Here is a 13,456-nt window from a genome sequence, read left to right on the forward strand (position 1 = left end):
TTTGAGAAAACCTTGGGTATCTGTGTTTTTTTTTGGTTTTGTTTCAGTGTTGGAGCTGCAGTCCGCCACAAAATGTGTAATATTGTTCTCTCTGCCATGTGAAGACTGTCTCTTGATCATTTGGTGAATTCAGAGTTACAACTGTTCTCAGTAGTGAATTTAAACCTGAAGTGCTTCTGTTAAAAAGATATTTTCAAAGTCTTATGGATGTCAAAAGGAAAGTAAGGATTACTTTGTGTTGTATTCTTTGAGGGTTGTATTTGAATTAATGGTTGCTAAGATGTTCACTGAATGTTTTAAAAAGGTTAATTTGAGTTCATAGAATAAACATTGTTTTGCTTTAAAATATACTTTTCGATTTCTGCTGTACCACACCTGTAGAGTGAGCCGTATGCTCCCCATACCACAATCTGGTAAAAGTTGTGGGTCCGGTGAACTCCATGATACACTTTGGGGTTCTCTAAACCCTGGCCCATAACAGCTTTTTAGATGTGTTTTTAAACAGAAGCTCTGTTTAGCCTCTCACGTCGATCAAAAAATCCAATGGTTCTATTTGACACAGCAAGGGAGTTTAATCCAGTGCCAATATTTAATCCCTCAACGAGAAACTACAACAGACTGCCCAGTCATCATCGCATTGCTATTTTTGGGAGCTTGCTATGCAAAATTGGGTGGTATGTACCATACAGTACAACAACGACTACACTTCAGCAAGGATGCCAATCATTCTAAAGCACTTAATGGACTGATGTTTGATCTACAAGTTAAAGGGATTTCAGGTTTGGAGGGCAGGCATTGGAATGGCGGCCCCAACCGGGTCAGCCATGACCTTAGTGAATGTGGCAGGATGAGGGGTCAAACAGCTGCCTCCTGCTCCTCATATTGATGAACGACCAAACTTGACTGTCAGTATATTTCTTTCTGCTTTTAGTGGAGCATGTGGACATATTTCAAGCTTTTGAGTTTAACGTTTATTGCGTGTTCTCTGGACGTTTGGAGCCCTTCAGTTATTAGAGGCTGAGAGATGCTCTGTTCATACGTTTGCACACACATGCAGATCACCTCTTCAGGCAGAGCGGTCAGAGCGGACTGTCTTAGGGCAGCTACTGGAAATAGCTACTTTTAAAAATGCAGTATTGTAATACTGATTCAGGCGTCAGAAGCCTTTCACAATGCAAGAGTTTAAAGAAAATTTTTAAAACACTGTGCATTGAACATCAAACCTCAGAGTGATGTTTCCATAACATCCCAGGTCTCCAATACCAAGGTCATCTGCCATGATAAGAACATAATTGGGCTGCGTGTTTGCCCTTTGTCCCAGATTTCCTATTGTCAAGTGGAGTAGAAAGAAGGCCAGCAAGATCTTCATGTTCCTAAAAATAAATTAAAAAATGAAGTCAGTCTGATTAAATATTAGTTGCGCAACCGTAGGCGCTCTTACACCATGTATAATAATGTCAGCAGAGAAAAAAGGAACTCTTCCTTCTACTAAGTGGTGCCAACTCTTTTCCTATTGTCAAAAAGACAATATTGTAGGTTGGGTGGGGTCACGGGGTTGGGGCTAGGGTGGGCCCTGGTAGGGTGCTCTTTCAGAGGGTCGGTGCAGACTAAATGGGCCGAATGGCCTCCTTCTGCACTGTAGGGGTTCTACGATACTGCGGTTCCCAGCGAACCTTCACAAGGACCTACTCTTCAATTCTGGTTGGTTGCTTTCACTAATCTTTTCACAATAGGGTGGACTGGGTGTGGAATGTAGTCCCAGCAAGGCAAGTACAGGGGCTATTATGGGCTGGCTTAGCTCAGTGGGCTAGACAGCTGGTTTGTAATGCAGACCAAGGCCAGCAGCGCGGGCTCAATTCCCGTACCAGCTTACCCGAACAGGCGCTGGAATGTGGCGACTAGGGGCTTTTCACAGTAACTTCATAGTTGTGACAATAAAATATTATTATTATTGGATAAATATCAGCATCGGCGACAATGGCTGGTTTCCACATCCAAGTTGGTGAGGTACATTGCATTGTCTGTATTGTCACCTCAGATAACACAGCGAATATTGAAGGATCGAACGAGAGGCCTGCTGCCCTACAATCCGATGTCACAATAAATGACACATTCCCAACCGATGATTGAGAGAGCCAAATTGTTGCTTTCTCACTGAAGTCATTTACATGTGTGCTTGCAGCCACCAATTCTTCGCTGGGGAGGCACGGTGGTTAGCACTGCGGCCTCACAGCGCCAGGGATCTGGGTGACTGTCTGTGTGGAGTCTGCACGTTCTCCCCGTGTCTGCGTGGGTTTCCTCCGGGTGTTCTGGTTTCCTCCCACAATCCAAAGATGTGCAGGTTCGGTGGACAGGCCATGCCAAATTGCCCCTCGAGTCCAAATAGGTGCAGGTTAGGTGGGGTTACGGGTAAAGGCGGATGAGTGGGCCTTGGTGGAGTGCTCTTTTGGAGGGTCGGTGCAGACTCAATGAGCCAAATGGCCTCTTTCGGCACTGTCGGGATTTGATGGTTCTATATGCATCACGTGCGCATGAACCTTGCAGTACTTTTGATCAAAGCGTGTTTGAAAGAGGATTAGATTTCAGAGTGCGAATGAATGGGAAACAGATTGAAAGGGACAACATATCATAGAACAAAAAAAACAGTAAATTTTGCAATATATATTATTCCAAAGCGAAAAATAGATGCAAACAAGTTGAAGTTAGACAATTATTTTTATGGCAAAGTGACCAGAATCAAACACTGACTCAGTGTTGTTATTTTACACTTGATGCAAACTCAAACCAGTGCCAGATGGCCTACAAACATATGAATTAGGAGTAGGCCACTCGACCCCTCGAGCCTGCTCCGCCATTTAATAAGATCATGGCTGAGCTGGTTGTAACTTCAACCCACATCCCTGCCTACACCCAATAACCTTTCGCCCCCTGGTTAATCAAGAATCTATCTAGCTCTGCCTTAAAATATTCAAAAACTGCTTCCACTGCCTTTTGAGGAGGCAGTTGCAGAGATAGCATCATTTAAGATGCATCGAGACAGATATATGAACGGGCGGGGAACAGAGGGAAGTAGATCCTTGGAAAATTAAATGAAATTAAATGAAAATCGCTTATTGTCACGAGTAGGCTTCAATGAAGTTACTGTGAAAAGCCCCTAGACGCCACATTCCGGCGCCTGTCCGGGGAGGCCGGTACGGGAATCGAACCGTGCTGCTGGCCTGCTTGGTCTGCTTTAAAAGCCAGCGATTTAGCTGAGTGAGCTAAACCAGCCCCTTAGGCAACAGGTTTAGGCAAACAGGCAACAAAATAGGCAACAGGTTTAGATAAAGGATCTGGATCAGCACAGGCTGGGAGGGCCGAAGGGCCTGTTCCTGTGCTGTAAATTTCTTTGTTCTTTGAGACTCACAGAAAGAAAATATTTCTCCTCATCTCTGTCTTAAATATCCCTTCTTTTTAAACAGTGACCCCAATTCTAGGTCCTCCCACACGAAAGGAAACATCCTCTCCACATCCATGCTGTCAATACCCCTCAGGATCTTAAACGGTTTTGATCCAGTCGGCTCTATTGTTTAATTCATTTAGTAGATTTGGGCATCGCTGGCTAGACCAGGTTTTATTGCCCATCTCTAGTTGCCTTTCAGAAGGTGGTGGTGAGCTGCCTTCTTGAACCGCTGCAGTCCCTGAGGAGTTGGTATATCGACAGTGCTGTTAACTCTTCTCAAATCTAGGAGACACAAACCTAACCTCTCCAACTTTCCTTATCAGACAATCCGCCCGTTCATGGTATTCATCTAGTAAACTTTTGCTCAACCGCTTCTAACACATTCACATCGTTCATGGAATCCCTGCAGGGCAGGAGGAGGCCTTTGGCCCATCGAGTCTGCACCGGCCCTTCGAAAGGCCCTCGACCTATGTCCATTTCTCCATCCTCCCCGCCCTACCCGTGTAGCATAAACTGCACATCCCTGGACACTAAGGGGCAATTTAGCATGGTCAAGCCACCTAAACGTGGGAGGAAACCGGAGCACCCGTAGGAAGCCCACGCAGACTCCACACAGACAGTGACCCAAGGACAGTATTGAATCTGGGTCTCTGGCGCTGTGAGGCAGCAGTGCTAACCACTGTGCCACCCTCGAGCGAAGGTATACAAACGTCTGGTAGAGAATATTTTAACATTTAGCATGGCAGTCTGGTATGGTAAACTGAGTGTGTAATGCGAAGGTAAGCTGGCCAGATGGTCAACACTGCGGGTAAAATCATTGGTAGACAGCACACACAGCACGATAATTTATTTAACAATGCCTTGTTAAGAGGAAAGCTCAGGCTATTTTGGGTAATCCGTCTCGTTATTTATATCATCCTTCAATAAGGAGACCAATGCTGTACACAACACTCCAAATGGGGGTCTCAGTAATACCCGTTACAGCTAAAGCACTACATCAATGCTTCCTGCAATAATCACAGTTCTATTGGGGTCAGTAGTCACCAGAACCATTTTTGCACTTCGCATACACACAGAATCACAGAACAGTGTCGATGCAGAAGGAGGCCATTCGGTCCATCACGTCCGAACCCGAAACGTTTGACCAAAACATCCAAAGCTGTTTGAGGTGAATTGGCTATGCTAAATTGCGCATTAGTGTCAAGGTGGGCAGGTTAGGTGAAGTTTAGGGGATTGGGCGGTTGTGCGGACCCAAGTACTCTTTCGGAGGGTCGGTTCCGGACACGATGGGGGGATTCTGCACTTGTCTTTTTCTTGCGCAGTGCCTCAGGGTTGAGAATGACTTGCGTCCACTCTGGGGAGGTGGGTTCTGCAGTGGCTGAATAGTCCAATGCTGGATCTGCAGACTCTGCCACAGGTTTGGCAGATGTTGTTTGATGAGGTGGGTGGGTGGGACGCTCTGGATTCTGCGCTCTCTTTTCGCTATTTATGCTTGTCTTCCGCGTGCTCCACCCTGTGACGTTCGAGGTGATTGGCACCATCGCGATGCTTCTTCTCCAGTTTGTGTGTTCCAAAGCAAGCGATTCCCATGTGTCAATGGGGGTGTTGCATTTATTTACAGAAGCTTTCAGAGTGTCCTTGGAGCGATTCCACTGCTCTCCCAGTGATTGCTTGCCATTGTGGAGCTCAGAGTAAAGCACTTGTTTTGGAATCTCATGTCGGGCATGCGGACGTGGCCTGCCGATCGCAGCTGGTCGAGAGTATCCACAGCCCTCCGAGTGACTGTATCACCAACTGGATTACCACAATGGGTATTCCTCAGATAAATTCTTTGAGTCTTGGGGCACAATTTAATTGAAAACATTCCAAATGTTATATCGGGCATGACTTCCTGGGTGTTTGTGTCCCGACGGCCGACCCAGCCAGACCGCAGCCCGTATTTAACGGCACTTAGTGCTGGAAATGATCCCCCACGAGCTTAGAACATAGAACATAGAACAGTACAGCACAGAACAGGCCCTTCGGCCCTCAATGTTGTGCCGAGCCATGATCACCCTACTCAAACCCACGTATCCACCCTATACCCGTAACCCAACAACTCCCCCCCCTTAACCTTACTATTAGGACACTACGGGCAATTTAGCATGGCCAATCCACCTAACCCGCACATCTTTGGACTGTGGGAGGAAACCGGAGCACCCGGAGGAAACCCACGCACACAGGGGGAGGACGTGCAGACTCCACACAGACAGTGACCCAGCCGGGAATCGAACCTGGGACCCTGGAGCTGTGAAGCATTTATGCTAACCACCATGCTACCCTGCTTCTTGTCGATCCTTGCGGGAAAGGGCCTAGACAGGCGGTGGAGTTCTGGGCATCAAAGTCCTCACTCACTCTGAGGAACGGGCCCTGGAAATCGGGGGGGTTGTCCAAGGAGAGGTTAGCTGGCACTTCAGAGGTGAGGATCCACTGCCCATTCACCCAGATGATCTTTCTTAAGTGAGTTGTTCATGTCAGACAAAACGATCCTTCCCTCCCACTGACCACATGTCCCTTCTCGCATAGGATCTCCATCAGATGGGGCAGGGCCATCCGGGGCCGCCCGCCCGCCTCCTGTCACCCAAGAGAACAGCCCAGAGGATACCACCATCAAGGCGTCACAGCTGTCATCCCGAACCCCCACCAGCACAGAGACACACACCTCGGTGGGCAACATTAGTGGCCAGGCTTCTGGGGCACAATCTGGGGCAGTTGGAGGTCTGCTGGATCCCAGGACTCAGCCGAGTCCCAGTCAGATGCCAAGTCTTTGGGCAAGGTTATCCCAGAACTGATGTTGACATTGGGACACAGCCATGGGATTCAGGAGGGGATTCAAGCGACACTCCGGCAAGTGCATGGGTGATTGGAGGAGTCCCAAAGGCTATGGGCGCAGGAGATGGCACCGCCGATGCGTGGTACCAAGGCCAACATTGCTAGAATGGCAACCACAGTGGAAAGTCTGCAGCACGATGTCAGCATCTTGAGTGATGGTGTCCAAGGCATGGGTCAGTCAGTGACGACCGCGCTTCAGGGCCTCAACATCCTGTTCCAGTCACCAAGGGACATTCCCAGATGCAGGTGAACATTGCCAAGGCCCTGCAGAGCATGGCTCAGATGTAGGTGGACATAGCCGAAGCACTCTGGAACATGTCCCCGTCACTGAGGAGCAACGCTGAGGGTGCCAACACATGCTGTAAACAATGGGGCGGCACCAGGACTTGCAGATCCAGATAATGCAGAGACCTCTATAGCTCCCTCCAGCTGCCCCTCCATTCCATGGAGACCCACAGGGCCCTATGGGCGCCGTCCGAGAGGAGGGAGCACTGGACAGAAATGACAGGATTAGGGAACCATGGATGACAGGGGAAATTGTGAGACTAGTCAAAAAGAAAAAGGAAACATACATAAGGTCGAGGCAATTAAAAACAGACAAAGCTTTTGAAGAATTGAGGGAAAGTAGGAACAAATTCAAACAGGGATTTAGGAGCGCTAAAAGAGGCCATGAAATGTCAGTGGAAAGGACGGTCAAGGAAAATCCAAAGGACTTTTATACATATATAAGGAGCAAGAGGTTAGCTAGGGAAAGAGTAGTTCCACTCAAGGACAAAGGAGGGAAATTATGCTTGGAGTCAGAGGAAGTGGGTGAGATCCTTACTGAGTACTTTGCATCAGTAATCACCAAGGAAAGGGACATGACGAGTGTTGAGGTTAGGGATGTGTGTGTGAATAGTCTAGGATATGTCAGCATAATGAAGGAGCAAGTGTTGGATATCTTAAAATGCATTAAGGTAGACAAGTCCCCTTAGCCAGATGGGATATATCCCAGGTTACTGTGGGAGGCAAAAGAGGAAATAGCTGGGACCTTAACACACATCTTTGCATCATCTTTGACCACATGCGAGGTCCAGAGGACTGGAGAATAGCCAATGCTGTCCTTTTGTTTAAGAAGGGAAGCAGGGATAATTCAGGTAATTATAGGCCGGCGAGCCTGATGTCAGTGGTGGGGAAGCTGTTGGAGAAGATACTGAGGGACAGGATTTATTCACATTTGGAAGCGAATGGACTTGTTAGCGATAGGCAACATGGTGTTGTGCGGGGAAGGTCATGTCCTACCAACTGGATAGAGTTTTTTGAGGAGGTGACAAATTTAATTGATGAGGGAAAGGCTGTGGATGTCATCTACATGGATTTTAGTAAGGCATTTGACAAGGCCCCGCATGGCAGACTGCTACAAAAGCTAAAGTCGCATGGGATTTGGGGTGTGCTAGTGAGATGGATAAAGAACTGGCTTGGCAACAGGAGACAGAGAGTAACAGTGGAAGAGAGTTTTTAAGAATGGAGATTGGTAACTAGTGGTGTTCCACAAGGATCACTGTTTGTAATATATATATAAATGATCTGGAGGAAAATGTAGATGGTCTGATTAGCACGTTTGCAGATGACACTAAGATAAGCAGAGTTGTAAATGACGAAGGAGACTGACAGAGAATACAGCAGAATATAGATCGAATGTTAAATTGGGCAGAGATATGGCAGATGGAGTTCAATCCGGACAAATGCAAGGTGATGCATTTTGGAAGATCAAATTCAGGTGTTAATTACACAGTAAATGGCAGAATCCTTAGGAGCATTGACATACAGAAAGATCTGGGCGTGCAGATCCATAGTTCCATGAAAGTGGCAATGCAGGTGGATAAGGTGGTCAAGAAGGCATACGGCATGCTTGTCTTCATCGGCTGGGGCATTGAGTACAAGAGTTGGCAGGTCATGTTGTATAAAACAGTTGTATAAAACTACAGTTATGCCACATTTGGAGTATTGCGTGCGGTTCTGGTCACCACACTACCAGAAGGACGTGGATGCTATGGAGAGAATGCAAAGAAGGTATACCTGGATGTTGCGTGGTCTGAAGGGTGTTAGCTATGAGGAGGTTGAATAAACTCGGATTGTTTTCGTTGACGAAATGGAGGCTGAGGGGATGCCTGATTAATTAAGAGAGGTATAGACAGGAATAGTCAGAAGCTTTTTCCCAAGGTGGAGGACTCAATTACAAGGTAGCATAGGTTCAAGGTGAGAGGGGTAAAGTTTAGGGGAGATGTGCGGGGAAGGCTTTTTACACATGGTGGTGGGTGCCTGTAGAGTGGTGGGTGCCTGGAACGCGTTGCTAGAGTAGGTGGGTGAGGCAGGCATGATAGCAACGTCTAAGATGTATCCTGATAGACATGTGATCAGGCGGGGAATGGAGGGATACAGGTCGCCTGGGCAATAAGTAGTCGGTCTAAATAAGGAATCTGGATCGGCGCAGGCTGCCCTCACCTCTGATGTGCATCATGTGGATACACCTGGACGTAGCGGCAGAGCGTGGAAGATGAAGAGAGAGGATCCCTGAGCAGGCACAGGGAGCATCGTCTGTAGCTAGGGGGAAATGGAAATGTCTAATATTAAAACATGTTGGAACCCTACCTACTGTTGAAGGGCACTCTCCGTGTACAAATGACGATACGCGTGCCATCTACTCCCTAGACCTGGGGCATTCCGGTCATGGGGAAGAATACTGCTGCCCAGGCACCTCGATGGGATTGGTACAGCTCAAAGTTAATACAGTCAGCTGTCCGGACATGCAGGGCATCTGTGACCTCCCGGATGCACGTGGGTTGTAGCTTGGGAAATACCACACAAGCCCCCACTCGAGCCCTGGAATAAACCCGTTGCATCAAGGTTCAGGGCTGCGATGAGCTTCACGTCACCGGGAGCAGGTGTTCTCCTCCTCCTCCACTGAATGCCAAGTCCGGATGTGGTACAGATGCCGCACCGTCTCCTTATTGAGATTAAGCCTCCTGTGGCACAATCCGTCCGTCATCGCCTTGTAGCGACCAGCAACGCCTGAACATCTTGGCTGGAGCACCCTGCTCTGCACACTCACCCCCCGGCCACAGGAGCCCCTAGACATTAGACCTCTGCCGGGAACACTTGGGAGACCGTGCTCAGGTACCCTCCTCTGGTTCACACACCCTTTAATGTCAAGGATATGCCCAGTGCTGAGGCCCAGCTCTTGGGTGTTGGATTGTTGGCTGCTGCCTCTGTGGTGTTGACGCTCCCAGGGTTCAGGCAAAGCGTCCAGGCCTCACAGTTTGATTGGAATGCCAGGCAATAATACTCGCCTGAGATATGACACCTGTACCCACGAGAATGCACTTGAGAATATTTTGTTTATTACACGGTCAACAGTAATAAAGATTTGAAAATCGACGACATAACATTCCACACATCACACTAACAAGGAAATGTCACTGTTCCATGTTGGTACCAATACAAAGCCATATCAGCTCATTTTCACAAAACAAACACAAGGTTTCACCCCTTGCAGGTTCCTCAACAGAATCGGAGGATAAGCCTCTGAATATGGTACCATGAACTGACCTTTGTTGTAGAAATGATCTGTCCATCAATGTGTGACTTGTTCCACATATCAGTGCCAATCTCCGTCCAGAAGCAGCTGTGCAGGCCCTCCCACACAGCCCAATCTCACCGGAACCAAATCCTGGCATCCATATATTCCACTGGCGCTCAAGGTGCAGTTGATTATCTTGACTTCCAGCGTGTTTAACCCAAGGTGACGTGCCAGTTACATGCAGCACTCCCCACACCAGCAACAAAAGCATCAGCAATCTGCAAAAGCATTTCTTCAGCAGTGTTAGCGGGTGGTCCATTTGGAACGATGTCTTCTTGCTTCAAACAGGATTGAGTTCTGGACTCGTACGTCCCCCTGAGCCTGATGTTCCAGGACCCAGGTATCTTCGAAAAATTATCCTGCTTTCCGGCAACAGAAAAGGAAGCAAACAGCAACAGCAGCCTCAGGGCATCTACAGCCTACAGCAGGAGCAAGCAGCAAATACAACCTGAGGCTGCGAAGTGCTCTCACAACTAACAAGACCAATTCATTGTTAGCAATAGCCTTCAGCTGTGAATGCTCACAATCAAAGGGAGTTTAGAGTGACCTTCAGCATATAACCACGAACAGGGCTTTGTCAAGGAATGGTTTGGTAGGACAGACAGACGCAGCTGTAATTGCCCTATTATGGGTATACACAGTATTGGAGGATGGCCTGTAGGCTCTGCAAACACTACCTCAACCACCCCCCAGTCCAGGGGTGACACCTGACCTATGACATCCAGCCCTCCCCACCCCCAACTTGTCCCTTAAGGGGCCCCTTCCTCCACCCCCCCGCCTCGAACACGGGGGTAGCCGCACCGTACCCTTGGGCTGCATGCAGGGGAATGCAAATGGCTCCTCATTTCCTAAACTCCCCTCAGCAGCCATTGCGCCAGCTTCAAGTTTTACAAAAGGAGTGCTAAACGGCACCCACATGACCTCTCGCTGGAGAGCCAGTTAGTTCCCGGGAGGCCGTTAGATCGGACTTCCATCTCGCCAACAAGTGGAGACTGGTCTCAATTGATGTCGCGCCACGTCTGGGCGGGATCCGGAATCCGCCACCGGGAGCGGGCCGGTTAGATTTGAAACAAATCTGGATCCTGATTTCGGCCTCTCCAGGTATTTAACCGACACGCCTGCCTCCACGCTGCTGCCATGGTTGTTTCACAGCACCAGGGCCCCAGGTTCGATTCCCGGCTTGGGTCAGTGTGTGTGTGGAGTCTGCACGTTCTCCCCATGTCTGCGTGGGTTTCCTCCAAGTGCTTTGATTTACTCCCACAAGTCCCGAAAGACGTGCTTGTGAGGTGAATTTGACATTCTGAATTCTCCCTCTGTGTTGCCGATCAGGCGCCAGAGTGTGGCGACTAGCGGATTGTCACAGTATCTTCATTCAGTGTTAATGTAAGCCTACTTATAAAGATTATAATACATAAATAAATAGCGCCCAGGCTCTCTACGATTCTGATTGAATGCAATCATTGAAAATGATTCCCAGCTCGGGAGGCGGCGCAGAGTTGATTAAATTGCCTTGGAATGAATTGCTACGTACATGGAGTGGGGTAACCAATATCAAACAGAAAACTGCAATGGGCATTAATCCACTGGTTTTTGTTGAAAAGAGGTTTTGCTGAACTCGGCAGAGGCAGTGGCAGCTGGTGTGGGCCGCTCTGACTCACCTGGAGCATGAGCTGACTCACCTGGAGCATGGGCAGCTTCACCTGTGGGTAGCCCCGCCCACTGCCCCCTGACCCCGCCCACTGGCCCTCTGACACCGCCCACTCCCGCGAGCCCCGCCTCATCCCCCCCCCCCCCCCAGTAAAACCGCCAGCCGGTGGCCGACTGAAAGCACACACTCCGTGTCAAAACGGAGGGAATTTCGACGGGAAGACGATCCGTTTCGTCTGTTGTTTCGAAGGCGTTGGCACACGGCTGACGCCTATTCGGAAGGAAAGCGCTCATTTTATGAGTGTGGGGTTACAATTTTACATCCGACAATAAAAACTCCGAGATTGAATTCCCCACCTCTTTTAAGCGTCCCGGGTGAATTGTTGATCATCGGCGTGGGTACTCGGTACAAAGGCAATGAGGATTGAAGCGGGCGAGGAGGTTGAGGGTGGCGGACTCCGGCACTGGCTGCCCCTGGACATTAACTCTGGGAAGCTGATAGTCGGCCCTGGTTTTCCCCGCTCTCCTGGAAATGGCGGCGAGCAGCTCCAGCACCTTCAAGCCGGTCACTCATGTCATCTTCGACATGGACGGCCTTCTCCTCGGTCAGTACCCGCGCCGATCCGCCCGCTCTCCCGCCTCAGACCCCCCTCTCTGTCCTTAGGGTGTCAGCGGCGCTGCTTAACCGAACCAATAACCCCCCTAACCTCGGCCACCCGCCTCCCCTCCCCCATGGCCACCCCCTCCCGGCTGTCAATCAGTCCCACTGGACCCGCCTCCTCCCAGCTGTCAATCACCCATTGGACCCGCCTCCTCCTGCTGTCACTTAGTCCAGTGGACCCTCCCCCTCCCAACTCAATCAGTCCCACTGGACCCGCCTCCTCCTACTGTCAGTCACACCCACTGGACCCGCCTCCTCCTGCTGTCACTCACTCCCACTGGACCCGCCCCCTGCTGTCACTTAGTCCACTGGACCCTCCCCCTCCCAACTGTCAATCAGTCGCACTGGACCCGCCTCCTACTGTCAATCACCCCCACTGGACCCGCCTCCTGCTGTTGCTCACCCACTGGACTCTCTCCCTTGCAGCTGTCAATCAGTCCCAATGGACCCGCCTCTTGCTGTCAATCACTCTCACTGGACCCGCCCCCCCCTCCGTGCTGTCCTTCACTCCCACTGGACTCTTCCCCCTCGCAGCTGTCAATCACTCTCACTGGACCCGCCTCCTCCTGCTGTCACTTAGTCCACTAGACCCGCCCCCTCCCGGCTGTCAATCAGTCCCATTGGATCCGCTGCCTCCCGGCTTTCTGTCCCACTGGACCCGCCCCCTCCCGTATGTCAATCAATCATATTAGACCCTCCCCCTCCTGACTCAATCAATCCAACTGGACCCGCCCCCTCCCGCTGTCACTCAGTCCCATGGGACCCGCCCCCTCCCGGCTTCCAATCAATCACACTGGACCTGCCCCCCTCCCACTGTCACTCAGTCCCAATGAACCCGCCCCCTCCCGGCTTCCAATCAATCACACTGGACCTGCCCCCTCCCACTGTCACTCAGTCCCAATGAACCCGCCCCCTCCTGGCTTCCAATCAATCACACTGGACCTGCCCCCTTCCACTGTCACTCAGTCCCAATGAACCCGCCCCCTCCCGGCTGCCAATCAATCACACTGCACCTGCCCCCTTCCACTGTCACTCAGTCCTAATGAACCCGCCCCCTCCCGGCTGCCAATCAATCACACTGGACCTGCCCCCAATCAGTCCCACTAGTGTTGCTCCCTGAGCTTTGACAAATGGTCATCTGGATTTGACACGTTAGCTTTTCTCTCCCTACAGATGCTGACAGACCTGCTGAGATTTTCCAGCATTTTCTCTTTTG

The 13,456-nt window shown here is 50.0% G+C and overlaps 2 protein-coding genes across 4 annotated transcripts in view; one reads left to right on the plus strand and one right to left on the minus strand.

Annotated features, from left to right (window-relative positions):
* The window catches only part of LOC119977124 (steryl-sulfatase-like), a 149,029-nt gene extending 136,960 nt beyond the window's left edge, over positions 1 to 12,069 (minus strand). For both annotated transcript variants that reach the window (XM_038817745.1, XM_038817744.1), the window contains exons 1-2: positions 11,937 to 12,069; positions 1,224 to 1,373 (exon numbers count right to left, since the gene is read on the minus strand). In XM_038817745.1, the coding sequence (XP_038673673.1) occupies positions 1,224 to 1,369 (146 nt within the window). In that variant the 5' untranslated portion in view covers positions 1,370 to 1,373; positions 11,937 to 12,069. The remainder of the gene's footprint in view (positions 1 to 1,223; positions 1,374 to 11,936) is intronic.
* Positions 12,070 to 12,088: 19 nt separating this feature from the next.
* Positions 12,089 to 13,456, plus strand: part of LOC119977126 (pseudouridine 5'-phosphatase) — a 45,572-nt gene continuing 44,204 nt past the window's right edge. For both annotated transcript variants that reach the window (XM_038817746.1, XM_038817747.1), the window contains exon 1: positions 12,089 to 12,184. In XM_038817746.1, coding sequence (XP_038673674.1) covers positions 12,112 to 12,184 — 73 coding nt within the window. In that variant the 5' untranslated portion in view covers positions 12,089 to 12,111. The remainder of the gene's footprint in view (positions 12,185 to 13,456) is intronic.

Source organism: Scyliorhinus canicula, chromosome 14 (genome assembly GCF_902713615.1).
Source record: "Scyliorhinus canicula chromosome 14, sScyCan1.1, whole genome shotgun sequence".
NCBI lineage: Eukaryota > Metazoa > Chordata > Chondrichthyes > Carcharhiniformes > Scyliorhinidae > Scyliorhinus > Scyliorhinus canicula.